General features: G+C 41.4%; 1 protein-coding gene across 50 annotated transcripts in view; it reads right to left on the bottom strand.

Moving 5' to 3' along the window:
• The window catches only part of ANK3 (ankyrin 3), a 543,412-nt gene that overhangs the window by 47,143 nt on the left and 481,712 nt on the right, over nt 1–14,557 (bottom strand). For all 50 annotated transcript variants that reach the window (XM_072995141.2, XM_078390918.1, XM_078390937.1 and 47 more), the window contains 2 exons: nt 10,225–10,379; nt 4,025–4,236 (listed from right to left, as the gene is read on the bottom strand). In XM_072995141.2, the coding sequence (XP_072851242.2) occupies nt 4,025–4,236; nt 10,225–10,379 (367 nt within the window). The remainder of the gene's footprint in view (nt 1–4,024; nt 4,237–10,224; nt 10,380–14,557) is intronic.

Genomic DNA, 14,557 nt, shown 5'->3' with positions numbered 1-14,557 from the left:
GGACCAGTCTTGTGTTAGTGAAGAGTAATAGAGAGTCAGAGAAAGAAATGAATAAGAAAAGAAATGAATAAATACTTGTATTAACATGATTCTGCATAAGCAAATATAAATGTTACTAAAGCACAGTTGATTGATTAAATGAAATAAGTCCATCCATGATTTACTTTATATGATTTATTTATGAACACTTTAATAAATTTTATTTGATTGAATAACACTGATTTAAGAATCATATTTGATAGAGTGAGGAGAAATCCTCTGGTGGTGGCGGAAAGGGTTGAAAACAAGTGTCATTCCCAAAAGTGAACCTGGGTTGTGTGAAGAAATAAACCAGGGGAACTTAGGGTGTGTCACACCGCGTCCTCACCATATGTTTTGTAATAATTCTCAACCCTACGAGTGACTTGTGTAGAGGTGGCCAGGGTGGACCAAGATTCTTTAATCGTAGCCAGCAAGGATGGAATGAGGGTGATGCTGAGTGGGGGCGCTTTGCCTTTATCAACAATTCCAAAGACGAGATCCTCTGCAGAGAGGGGAGTCTTTTCAATGTCAAGTTTGAGGGCCTTTGCCATGCGAGACACCATCTGTACATACGAAGAAAAGTCTTCGGCAGATGCAGGGGCATGAATGTCTGAGGCGCCGAATTCTGAGGGGCCACCTGAAACGGACTCATTATCTGATTCTTCAAGAGGGGTGACCAGAGGTGCTGTCAGACCCACTGAGGATCCCCTTTCCTCCGGTAAAGATGGCGGAGGTGGGGAACGTGGCCTCTTCCCATGAGTCATGCTTTTGCCCGTGAGCCCGGTCGACACTGTGACAGTTGTAGACTGCCTGCCCGCGGTGTTGGATGGAATGGAAGGCTTGGCCCCGTGGTCATGACTGGCCTGGGGCTAATGATGATCTGGCCTTGATTTATCTGTATGTTTTTGGGCTCTGGATGTTCCTCGGCCCCGATGTCTGGGGGGGAAGGAGATGGTGAAGAGGAGACGGCATAAACATAGCACACCCTCTTGCGGGAGCGGTAGGCTCTGTCATTGGACAAGGAATCAGAATCAGTGTCCCTTTCTTGGTGCCGATGATGGCAGTTGAGGTCCTCACCGACCAGATAGGCGGGGTATAAATTAAACAAACAAACAAACAAACAAACAAATAAATAAGAGTTCTCCCGGGAAGCTCTGCCTCGGCATCGAGAGGGCCGAGGTAGAATAACTATCTCCCCGGTGGGGGCGTCGGGCCCGAGACGGAGAAATATGCTTAGTCTTTGCTGTTCTCTTACGAGATGGAGAAATCGGGCTCGGAGAACAGGAGACCACTGAAGATGCCCACCCGGTGGAAACAGGGCTTTGTAGGGCAGAACCAGCGCTAGATATTGGTATGCCATCTAGTGGGTTGGGGCTGCATGAACGGCTCTGTGTTCCGGCCATTGCCAGTAGTTTTCGGGGTGGGAGAGAATCTCCATCATCCATACAAGACTCGTGCGTGTCCTCAGCCTCCTCCAAGATGGGGGAGGGGGGCGAATTAGGGATGGTAGTGACCGGCAATGGAGATCATCCCCTTTATGCGCCCTGTCCTTCCTAGGTTTTAGACGTGCTTTCTCTTTCTTTTTCCTTGCAGGCTCCTTGATGGATTTAGCCGATTTGGAAGATGGTTTGCTGTCGGGAGCCTCTTTAGATGTGCCCTGAGCGGGATTAGTAGATAGACCAGTTGGCGGTAAGGCTGCCTTAGATGTCGATGACGACAATTTTTTTGCAGGTCTTCCTGGCTTAGGAGGTGGTAAGGGGGGGGAGGGGGTTGGTAGAATCACCCGCCCTGGCCACAGTTGAGTGGGACCGAGATACCTCCATGGTGCTAGGATGGGAAGCTGAGAGGGTGGCGTCCCAGAGAAAAAGTTTAAGTCTCTGTTGCCTGGCTCTAAGAGCCGCCTGCGTGAATTTCTTGCACTCCTTGCAAGACTGCACCAAATGTGTCTCTCCCAGACAGAACACACAACTCTCGTGCCCGTCCGAAAACGGCAGTTTGCGATTACACGAGGTGCACTTTCTAAAGGGGCCTGAGGGGGACATAAATCAGGGAGCCCAGAAGGAAAAACTCACAGTAGCAGACCAGTGGATAAGCGAGAAACAGTTCAAGGTCAAACCAGAAAGCGGGAAGAGCCAAAAACGTAGTCAAAGGAACAGTCTGAGGTCAGACACAAGCACAGTAGTCCAATAAAGGGGCAACAGATAAGAGAATAGTCGTCTGGAAAAGCCAAAATCGAGCCAAGAACACCAAAAAAAGGTTGGAAAGAGTTCTAGCAGGAGAAGTTCCGTACACGAAGGCGGTAAAATGGAACTGAGGCTACGGGTGGGCGGAGCATGCGTTGTAAGGGCAACACTTAATTATTCAATTTTTTCTCCTAAGCTGTAGAATATTCTGAGAAGCCCGGCGCAGGTGCGGACTTAACCCTATCATGTGCATTCACAGAGGTTACGAAGAAGAAGGGAAAGATATGGAGGCAGTGACAGATTTTACTTTCTTGGGCTCCATGATCACTGCAGATGGTGACAGCAGCCCCAAAATTAAAAGATGCCTGCTTCTTGGGAGGAAAGTGTTACAAACATAGACAACAGCTTAAAAAGCAGAGACATCACCTTGCCAACAAAGGTCCGCATGGTCAAAGCTATAGTTTTTCCAGTAGCGATGTATGGAAGTGAGAGCTGGACCATAAAAAGTCTGACTGCCGAAGAATTGATGCTTTTGAATTGTAGTGCTGGAGGAGACTCTTGAGAGTCCCCTGGACTGCAAGGAGAACAAACCTATCCATTCTAAAGGAAATCAACCCTGAGTGCTCACTGGAAGGAGACATCTTGAAGCTGAGGCTCCAATACTTTGGCCATCTCATGAGAAGAGAAGACTCCCTGGAAAAGACCCTGATTCTGGGAAAGTGTGAGGTCAAGAGGAGATGAGGACGACAGAGGACGAGGTGGTTGGAAAGTGTCATCAAAGCTACAAACATGAATTTGACTAAACTCCGGGAGCCAGTGGAAGACAGGTGGGCCTGGCGTGCTCTGGTCCATGGGATCACGAAGAGTCGGACACGACTTAACAACTAACAACAACAAGAAAGTATTATATTTCTGTTTCTATTTTCTACATAAGTTGTAAAAGCTATGTGAATCCTCTAAAATCCATTACAGAATTCATTAAAACAAATGTAGTATTAAACATTTGCAAATCTTTATTAGCTTTGGTGCTCTACCATACTACCAAGCAAGAGTGGTCCGTGACAGGAATAAATGGGGTATCTTATTCCAGAACAGTGGAATACTTCCACCTCCGCTTGGCTGATGAACTACCAGTGCTGAAATGGGAGACCAGGAGAAAAATCTCCAAAGAGTTTTTAAAGTGAAAGCACACCTTTTGCACAAGTGATGCTGCTGTACATAAATATGCTGCTGTACCTTGAGATGTAGAGATTTTCAGCTCTGGGAAAGACTCCATGACGAGATTAAAGATGAATGGTAACATGGCCGTTTTGCCTTTAACAGGTAGAGAAGAGGTAGTTTTGATGGCTGCAATTTGCCACAGAGGAGTGAAAGAAGCAGCACCTTCTCTAAGTGAAATGAATGAGATGCTACGTGAAAGAGCCCAGAGGGTGGAGTGAGAATGCGCAGCTCCTCCTTGCCCATCTAGAACACAATGGTAACGTCTCATATAGTATCTCATTCATTGTCAAGGAGTGAGGGTTAAATAGCTTCTGCTATTTCCACCACTCCTGCCTACAAAAGTACATATGGGAAAAAGCTGTTAGTTTTGTTCATGTCCGCATTAAAGCAGAAAATCAACAGAGTGATTTTCACCAACATATACGGAACTGCATATGGGCAGCACTCACACGTTTCCCTCCTCTGTGGTATATGAAGGGACAGCACACTGCATGTATTTGCTTCCCTGCAGAAATTGGCCCCTATCAGGGGAGATACATCTCCTGCTTTGCTTCAGGTAAACCTTCCCTCTGGATTTCAGAGCAATGCGATCTTGTTACCTGGAGGCCCACTCGTATTCTTTTCGTCAATGCTCCCTCAGGGAAGGAAGCCTGGACTCGGGGTACAGTCGTGCTGCTCAAGATGCCACCCTCTGGTCCGATCTGGTTGCTCTCTTGCTTAATTCGTGAAACCACAGCGAAATACTGGGGGAAATCCTTGGTAATAATTCTGCAGATACGCTTCTTCTCGAGTTCTTCGGCACTGTCCAACTCTGAATAAAGAAAAAGGGACAGTGTTCAAAAGGCATCTACAAATATTACACCTTAAAAGTTCATGACTAGACTTTTTACAAGAGCATGTTCACTATTTCTGTCATGCCACAGACTGTCCTCAACGTGCTTTAGATTATCCTTTGTCATAACAAAACTAAAACCATATCAACTACCCTTAATGGTTTCTTCAAGGATGCTGTCTTGTTTCATTTCACGGGTTAAAAAATATGCTGTGACCAGCTAGACGCAGCTTCACGGCCTTTCTCAGAATAATCTTTTCCCCCCCTATGAACCAAGAACCTGGAAACAAATTTTGTGTGACTCAAGAACCCACACAGTATTTTTAATCCTGACTGAATGCGTAAATAATATTATGAAGATACTATAAACTGTTTTATATAGATTCTAAGCTGCCTTGACTTGCTTTATGGTTGAAATGAAAGGCAAAAATGTAAGAAATAAATATTTTTAAAAATAAATTACTTTTCTGTGTGGATTTCCCTCCCCCCCCCCCATTCAGTGAGGCTTCCTCATTTTCATACACATAGGGTTGTGTCCCAATATAAATAGGAAAATGCTGAAGAACCATCTAGTTGTGGCCTTCTGGGCAGCAGCCCCCATCAGCCAGCTAGCATAGCAACTGAAGAGAAATACAGTCAAAAAACATTTGGCTGGCTTCAAGTTGCCCATTCTGCTGGCTATAAGTTATACTGGTGAAGGAACAACAGAGGACACTTAAACTGATAAATGATATTATTAATATTGTTATTTATAAATGATACTAGGAAGATTAACTATGAATCATTTTATGAAGATTCTAAGACTTTGCAGTCAAAAGGCAGGGTGTAAGTGTAACCAATATTTTAATAAATAATTTTACTACATGAATTTCCCTTAAAACTGTATCTGCTACACTGATTTTGGGAGAGATGGAGATACAGGGAGGAGTATTACAGTACCTCTTTGTGAATTAGTTATATGCCATAGTAGATCATGATGGACTGATCTCAGGTAACACTGGATAAGGCACTGGGAAATAATAAAAACTCTGTTGCTAAGATCCATGTGTCTAATTAACCTTATGTCCCATTTTAGATATAAAAACTTAGTTTCTGGCTATGTTTTATTTATGAATACTTCTCATTTGTAAAATGCTTCGTCCTAGCATTTTTGATTTTGGATTTAGCTTTGCCAGTAGATGGTGCTGCAATCATTAGAAAGAGAAATTGTTTTTAAATTGGGAAGAGACAAGAGATTGATAATTACTAGGGCCATATTAGTCTATGAATGGGCACCTAGGCTTTTGGGTATTTCCTGACACCTCCAACACTTCAATCTTTCACCCCACTACAGATGACAATGTGACTCTGCTATAGTAGGTACAAGAGTAGACTATAGTAAAGTAAAGGTAAAGGTTCTCCTTGACATTTACTCCAGTCGTGTCCGACTCTAGGGAGCGGTGCTCATCCCCATTTCCAAGCTGTAGAGCCAGCGTTTGTCTGAATACAGTTTCTGTGGTCACGTGGCCAGTGCGACTAGACACGGAACGCTGTTACCTTCCCACCTATTTATCTACTCACATTTTTACATGCTTTCGAACTGCTAGGTTGGTAAGAACTGGGACAAGCGACGGGAGCTCCCTCCGTTGCGTGGCTTCGATCTTATGACTGCTAGCCTTCTGACCTTGCAGCACAGAGGCTTCTTCAGTTTAGCCCGCAACACCACCACGTCCCTTTAGACTGCAGTACATAGCCCTATATCCATTTTGAGGGTCTCCTGAAGAATTCTGTTTACAATTTTTTATATATTTATATTGTGTGAATAGAACTCGTCAGAAAAGCACAACTTGGGGGTATAATTGTTCAATATCGTAATTACTTGGGAAGCAGCACTTATGCCATCATTTATACTTTCAGTATTTACATGGACAACAGTACCCAGCTGAAATAAAGTCTACTGACATCTTTTCTAGCAGTGCAATCATTCTTCCCACTCTTTTCTCTTTTGAAATCCTGACTTGTGCCTGTACATGTTGGCTGCCATTTCTCTTTTTAATTTTTAATAAATAATAACTCTTTTGTCTGGTCCCAATGGACTATAGGAAGGTTCGAGCACATGCAATCAAGGTCATGACTAGACTGCATTGCTCATGGAGGTGTATTACACCTGGTGTAATAAGAGAGGACAGCTGACATGGTTTCACAATATTTATTTATTTATTTATTTATTTATTTATTTATTTATTTATTTACTTATTTATTTACTTACTTACTTACTTACTTACTTACTTACTTACTTACTTACTTACTTACTTACTTACTTACTTACTTACTTACTTACTTACTTATTTAACTTATATGCTGCCCACTCTACCCAAAGGTCTCTGGGCAGCTTACAACAATTAAAATTCAATTAAAATACAATAAAAGATAAAATGATTAAAATACAACTAAAACGATGTTTAGAAAGGAAAAATTCGCTTGATGATGATCGGTTCCCTGCTTCGGGAACCGATTTTTCGCTAGACGATTATTCTAAAACAGATGATTGGCAGCTCTAAAATGGCCGCCCGCTGTGCAAAATGGCTCCCCACTGTGCTTTAGGATGGATTCCTCGCTTTACAGGCACCAGAAAATGGCCGCCCTATGGAGGATCTTTGCAAAACGAGGAGGTATTTAGCCCATTGGAACGCATTGAACCGTTTTCAATGCATTTCAATGGGTTTTTAAAATTCGCTTGACAACGATTTCGCTTAACAGCGATTTCAACATAATGGATTATTGTCGTCAAGTGACAAATCTGTATGTACCTTTAACCGCTATATATAGTATGAGTGTGTGTGTGTGTGTGTGTGTGTGTGTGTGTGTGTGTGTGTGTGTGTGTACGGACAAATCTGTATGTACCTTTAACCGCTGGTGCCTTAGCAAAAAACAACAACAACAAAAACCTGACAGGCCCCTAGTCTCCACAGGGCCACTAAGCTTCAGCCTAGTCAGCCTTATGAATAATATGGCCTTGATAATTACAACTAGATTTTATTACTGGATTCACTTGGCTATGAAAACTCGCTGGGAGAGTGAAACTGATACAACCATTCCTTACCTTGAAAGCCCTATCAGAGTGGTTGTAAGTTCTTTCCAACTTCATGGTACCTAACGTACTAAACTGGATTAGATCACAAAAAGTGATAATACCCAGACAGCTTTTATCAATTGTCAGGATCCCACCCCTTAGATAAGCAGCATCACTGTTTCAACATTACACTAGTGAGATCTGGTTGACGCATAAGTAAATGTCTTTAAATGAAGAACCTGTTCCTTACTCACAAAGAGCACATGGAGGACGTAACATCTGCTCTAGCACATCCCTGGATCCTATCCAGCAGTACTTCAGTTAAGCACAGTGGCTGAAAACAGTGTCACTATGCTATTTTGAGTTGCTGTGTTCAGGGACAGAATGGGACAGATGTTACTTCTTCCATATGGCTGCAACCCAAGAAATGGACTGAACACCCCATGTGGAGAAGTATAAGAGCTAAGGATAATCCCTGATGGATCAGATCCAAGGCCTATCTGTTCCAGCATTATTTCCTCACACCTGTCAATCAAACACCACTAGAAATCTAGCTTATTGCTGCTGGAACACCTGAGAAGCATGCGGTTTTGTCAGCATCAGTCCTTTGAGTGGTGGTGGCAATGTGTGAATTAAATGGGGAACATGTGATATGGGGAAGACTGTTATCCCCACAGAAGAAGTGTGACTGTATGATGGAGAACAATGCATTGAGTATTATGCATGCACCCCTCCCTTTCAAATGGCTTTATGCCAAGCTACAGAAGGTATTTTGGCCTTTGCCCGTGGCACCAGAATACCCAGAAAATGCTTTAGAGCAGTGGTTCCCAACACTGGGTCCCAAAATGTTCATGGACCACAACTTTCAGAAACCTTCCCCACTACGCTGGAGTATTGCATACAATTCTGGTTGCCGCACTTCAAAAAAGATGCAGTGGAACTGGAAAAGGTGCAGAAAAGAGCAACTAAAATGATGAATGGGCTGGGGGACCTCCCTTATGAGGAAAGACTACAGCTTTTGGGGCTCTTTACTCTAGAGAAAAAGTGCCTGAGTGGGGACATGACTGAGACGTATAAAATTATGCCGGAAATGGGTGAAGTGGATAGAGGGAAGCTCTTTTCCCTCTCACGCAATACCAGAACCAGGGGACATGCACTCAAATTGAGTGTTGGGGGAGTGAGAACAGATGAAAATAAATATTTCTTTACCCAGCGTGTTGTTAGTCTGTGGAAGTGGTGATGGCATCTGGCCTAGATGCCTTTAAAAGGGGATTGGACAGATTCCTGGAGGAAAAGTCCATTGCAGGTTACAAGCCACGATGGGGATGTATAATCTCCAGGCTTTAAAGGAAGGTACCTCAAAATGCCAGATGCAGAGGAGGGGTATCAGGAGACAGGTACCTAGTTGTCTCATGTGCTCCCAGAGGCATCTGGTGGGGCCACTGTGAGATACAGGAAGCTGGACTAGATGGGCCATTGGCCTGATTCAGCAGGGCTCTTCCTATGTTCTTTATTAGCTGTGCTGGCCAAGATTTCTAGGAGTTGTAGAACATCTGGGGACCCAAGGCTGAGAACCACCACATTAGAGGAATAAATAGGGTATCTGAAGCCACCAGGTTGCCCCTGTAAGGTTTGAGGGGATTAGCCATGACAGCTAAATATGAATACTTTCTTCAAGAACACTGTGCTTCTGAATACCAGCTTTAGGGTGCAGTTGGGGACACATACAAACAAGCAAGGAAACATGTTGACTTCATCAAAGATGTGTCCAATATACATCTTCTGGTATATGGGAAGCCTGTGGTCTTTCCAATAGTATAACTGGCCACTACTGAAAACCAAGAGTAGGGATAAAGAGATCTTTGATATGGTAAGGCTCATTTTTATATTCTTTTCTTGTTTCAGGAGTGGAAGGTATAAACATATGAGACAGAAAGGAAGGAAGAATGAATATATGTTCTAGTCAATCTAGACGTACTTCTGTGTTACATACCAAACTGAACCATTTTAAGATTAAGGTGCAAAAATGCCCTGACACCAATGAGGAGTGCAAGGATCTTGAAGATGAGTTAGAAGCAACCCAATGCTTTACACACATTTACTCAGATGTTAAGTTCCTATGAAGTCTATGAAATCTACTCCTAGGAACTACATCTAGGTTCACAGCATAACATATTTTGAATTTTTGTGCAGACAATGCGATATACAAAATTATAACACTGAGAGAAACACTGAGATCTTTGAATGCTTGTCCCAAAAAAGAAAACACTCCACTTCCTGATGTCCTGTCAAAAATGCTTTGGAGCCACTGTTATACATTGGGATCACACATTAACAGGGTATTAATAGAAGTTCCTTTCTTCTACTATAACTTTAAAAAATGGAAGCCAGTGGCCTAGTTGGCTGGGAGAATCTGCAATTTGTAATCTTAGAAATGAACTTTTTTTTAACCTCTGATGATAAAGGGACATAACCTATTCACTTCAGGTAAAGACGTGGGGGGTCTGAGCAATATACCTTAACTCTTTTGATCTTCCATAATTAGCTTGCATTGGTGAATTATATATTTCACTTCCTACAAGAAGCGGGATGTATGGTTATGTATTTGGGAAGCTCAATGTTGTGATTGTGTCATTTACAGATCACAGGAAGCTGCCTAACAGTGAATCAGACCACTGATCCATCAAGTGCAGTGTTGTTGATAGCAATTGGCAACAACGGCTCCCCAGGGTTTGAGGCCGGGCAAGAGGTATTTTAGTTCTATTTGTAGCCATCAGGGATTGAATCTGGGACCTTCTCTCTGCAAAGCACATGCTGTAACTCTACAGGCACAGTGCAATTCACCTTCAGTCATTTACAGAATATCTGCTATTTCTACAGCCTTTAACATTTATACAAGTGAAAGTTACACTTACCTTCATTCATGCCATTCAGTATTTCAGTGAGGTTTTCATGTCTGCTGTCATACTGATGTTCTTTCCATGTCTCACCATTTTCACTCCGTAGCACAATCAGCTCCCTTTCCTTTCCTCGCATCGATCCAAAGTGAGGAATTTCCACTATTACAGGACTATACCAAATAAAAGAAAGAGAAGAAGCAATTTATATTGTACATGTATTTTTCAGTTTGCTGACATTATGTCCTTCCTCCCTGTTTGTCATACAGTTTCAAGCACGCTTATGGGAAAACATGGTTAATAATTGGCAAAGCTGCAAAACCCTTTCCAATTCGAATGGCAAGAGTGCCTCTTTTCAACAATCCACTCCAATTACACACTGAGATATAAGCACACACCGGAGTGCTGACATTGGTCAATTTGCACAAAACAAACAAAGTTACAAAAATACATATATGCAAATAAAAAGAAAGGGTTTCAGCAGGCAAGCTGATCCTGTGCTTGGCAACACATACACAAGGCCATATCTTCAGGGCTGTGTGTACTCAGCACTTTGGAAGAAGTTTTGCTCTGTCAAAGCAACTTCAGTTCTGTGCCAAGAAAAACTCTATTCTACAACAGGTATATATTATGTGACGTGCACTAATTCAAGTAAGTTCTTTTAGTTTGCTTCATTATTCTGCTGCTGCTTCGTTATTCTGCTATTTGCAGGGAGAAGTAACTAGCAATACAGGACAGTGATGTGCAGGATCTCCAATTGTTGTAAATCTTATTTAACAACTCCTCTGGCTTTCCTCTGAGATTTCAAGAGATGTTCCTCTCTAATTTCAACTATATATTACATCTTCGGCAGCTCTAATGTTCTTCTAAGAGTGTTTTTTAAAGGCAAAACTCTCAGAAAGTTACATTTTGTTTTTCCTTTGGTTGAACAGTATCAAGGAGGTATGTGTGTGCAGGGTCCAAGTGAGGACACTATGTACATGTACTATGTTCTCAGGGTTGTGTGAGCATTTTGTGTTAAACAAGACAAACATTTTCTATCCAAGTTATTCAAACACATAATAAAGAATACTTAACTAGGTGATATAAATTATGGAAATTAAGAGATTTTACAATTGTGTTCCTTTCACTTAAATTTAATCTTGAGAAAAAGCTAGGAAACATGAGTATAAAAAGATACTGAAGCACCATCCTCTAGCCTGGGGAGATCTTCCCCTCTCCCCAATTTTGAACACTTATTTACAGCCATAAGGAGTAGAAACTTAAATTTGAAAAAGGAGGTGGGAAAGCATTGGGAATCTCAGGAAGTTGTATTCTCTGCCCAGTTCTATAGTTTGCCTTTTCTGTCCTTGGCACAGAATGAAGAATACACACAGCCCCTCAACCAATATAAACGGGCAATGCACCAGCATATGCAAAAGACTGAGTTTATTTGAAGGTGTGGAAGAGACACAGTCAGGCTTAAGACATAAACTTCCATTTTGCTGACACGCCACTTTTATACTGACTGGAATGGAATACATAAGTCTTTCTCCAGTATAGCATTGCAATGAAATACTCTGTAAAGAGGAATGATCACAACTAAATGTTCAGTCTAATTTTATAAAATAATATGTCAGGGAATCCACTGTATATTTACTCAGAAGCATGTCCAATGGGGTTCAGTGGGGCTCTCTCCCAAATGATCATGCACTGGACTGGGTTGTTAGAACTAGATCACCAGTGTTGGACACCCATGCTCCTCTCTCTAGCCTTCTATTAGCTCATATTTCCATCTAGAATCACTATCAGATAAGCTGCAGCTTTTCACATGAAAAAGCTGCTGTTGATCTGGTATTGATTCAATATGATCTGTAGTCAATTTAGCTGTCTACATGCCTGAATCCTTATCCTATGGACAATGAGGAATCCCATGTTCAAATCTGATGCCACAACCTACTGGCATTGGTGTATGGATGCAAAAAGATGGTCTTAAAAAGTTGATTTTAAGGATCTCAGGAAATATTTAGGATTTTGTATACCCATGGAGATAGCTGCCTTCACTTGCAACAAGACACAGTGGTCCATTGCAGAAGCAACATTATATGGACACATATTTTTTCCAATTATGCTTCAGTTCAGACCAGTATTATCTACTTTGACTGGCAGCAGCTCTCCAGGGTGTCAAGTAATCACTTCTGATTCCTCAAGTGAGAATACCAGGAATTCAATTTAAGATATTGACATTTTCTGACCTAAATTCAATTACTAGCGCAAACTAGAGCAGATACATGAAATAAATTATTGAATTATCACCACTTATGTAAATCCAATTGACTCAATAAGTCTACTTTACTTGGGATTTAGATCTATATGCAGAAATAAGCTATGACTCATTTTGCAATTCCTTCCCCAACCACGGTTAGATCTAAGCTGCTCTGTGGATTGACCCAATGGGAATACTAATCATGGTTAGGTTCAAACCACAGTTTGTAATCTGGGTTGGAAGCAGGTTGCTTCAGTTAGGATATTGGGAATATTACTTCTGCAAATGGGAACTGGTGTAGAAATTATTAGCTATGCCACATAATGATTGTCCTTTGCCATGATTCAGCTGGGAATAACCACAGCCAATGCCCTGAGATTTACACAATAGCTTACTTTCACAGTCTATCAACACACAGGTTGATGAAGTCATTAAAACAGACCTAAACAACTTGAGGCCCACTAAACCATACATACATAGTATGGCCAGATGCTTACAATGACCTTCACCCCCATTCCAAGGAGGCAACATGAAGCAGAACACTGATTGGTTACCACACATGTCCATGTTCAGCTTAGCTTGTTGGGGCGCAAGGTGTGCAGGCATATCACAGGGGCCATGAACTTCTGAAGTTATATTGCCATTGGGGAGTTGTTGCAATACACATCCAAACCTATACAAAATGATGCCTCTGATGTTACCTGACTGGGTGCCTTCCACCTAAGGTAACAAGTGCATAGTTTTGACCAGTATGAAAAAAACAGGTCCAACTCTCTCCCCCCACCCCAGTACCATTCTTAATAAAATGGAGAAATTTTACTTATAGCCAAATAAAGCATTTGAAGGATTTTGTCACAGAAACATGAGCAACTGTGTAGACTTAAGACAATTAAACAGACAGTATCATTAATTTCCCACAGAGGTTGTACATAACTCTTCTCCTTTATATACATGGAAAAGAAGCCACAAAAATGATTTGTAATATTTACCATTTATATGATACCTTGCCATATAGTGTAGCCATTAAGCTCACCGTTGATATTAATTAGAAATAGGAACATCATTTTCCAGTTCTTATAATTTTTTTGTTTATTAGTGAGAATTATAAATAAGAATACCTGTAGTATTTTTGTTTTAAATTTAGGACATGGTCCACTTAATGTAGGATATGATCCAGTCAATTACTCACTGTTACATCCCACTGACACCACTGGGTGCCTTCAGCGGATTCTTAAATAATACATCTTGGATGAAAGATGCTTGGCTCTGGCCAAACTGTATCTTTCTCTATTTCTGCACAGTTCCAATTGTTATTTAAATATTGTATTTGGGAATTTGTTCTAACACCTCAAAAAGAAGATATGTACCAGCAATTCTATTCCTTCCCTTCATCTTCACCAACAGCTGCCAATCTGGGATATGTTTAAGCATGATGGGAACGATCTTTGGAATACAATCTTTGCAGGTGAATATTTCAGATACTGTCTCTCTGTGCAAGGTTCACACAGTTTTGTGCATGACTATAAACAATACTCACAGAGAAGGTATTAAACAGGTATTGAACACAGGACTGGAAACAAAACACTACATGAAACTTTTTAACTTTCCAATGCAGGCAGTCAAAATACTAAAGTATAAAAATTTAACTATGATTATTATAGATTTCTGATTAATGTATTTTAAATATATACATGCAAATATACTATATTTCATTCACAGGTTTTTCAACCTGGAACATAACAGTTTTTAAATGACTAACATGCTACCAGTCTTATTGAACCAGATCACTTATCGACTTTGAATAAACAGGACCAATTTTGGACATAGAGGTGGCCAAACCGCGATTCCTGGGCACTTTAAGAAAGCATTAGAAGTTAGTGGCATGCTTAGCAGAGGGCAAAAGAGTCACTTAGCTATACCCTGTATCTTTTGGCTGTATATGTATTGTATGTGTGTGTGTGTGTGTGTGTGTGTGTGTGTGTGCGCGCGTGCGTGCGTGCATGTGTGTGCATGCACATGTGTGTGCACACATGGGGAAGAACTGGCAAGAGTTCAAATATTCTAAACTTTCAAGTAGGTCCTTCCTACCTCTTTCTCACAGTTGCT

The sequence above is a fragment of the Pogona vitticeps genome, chromosome 3 (genome assembly GCF_051106095.1).
Source record: "Pogona vitticeps strain Pit_001003342236 chromosome 3, PviZW2.1, whole genome shotgun sequence".
Lineage (NCBI taxonomy): Eukaryota > Metazoa > Chordata > Lepidosauria > Squamata > Agamidae > Pogona > Pogona vitticeps.
Note: the sequence above shows the minus strand (reverse complement) of the source record. Positions and strands in the feature narration are given on the sequence as shown.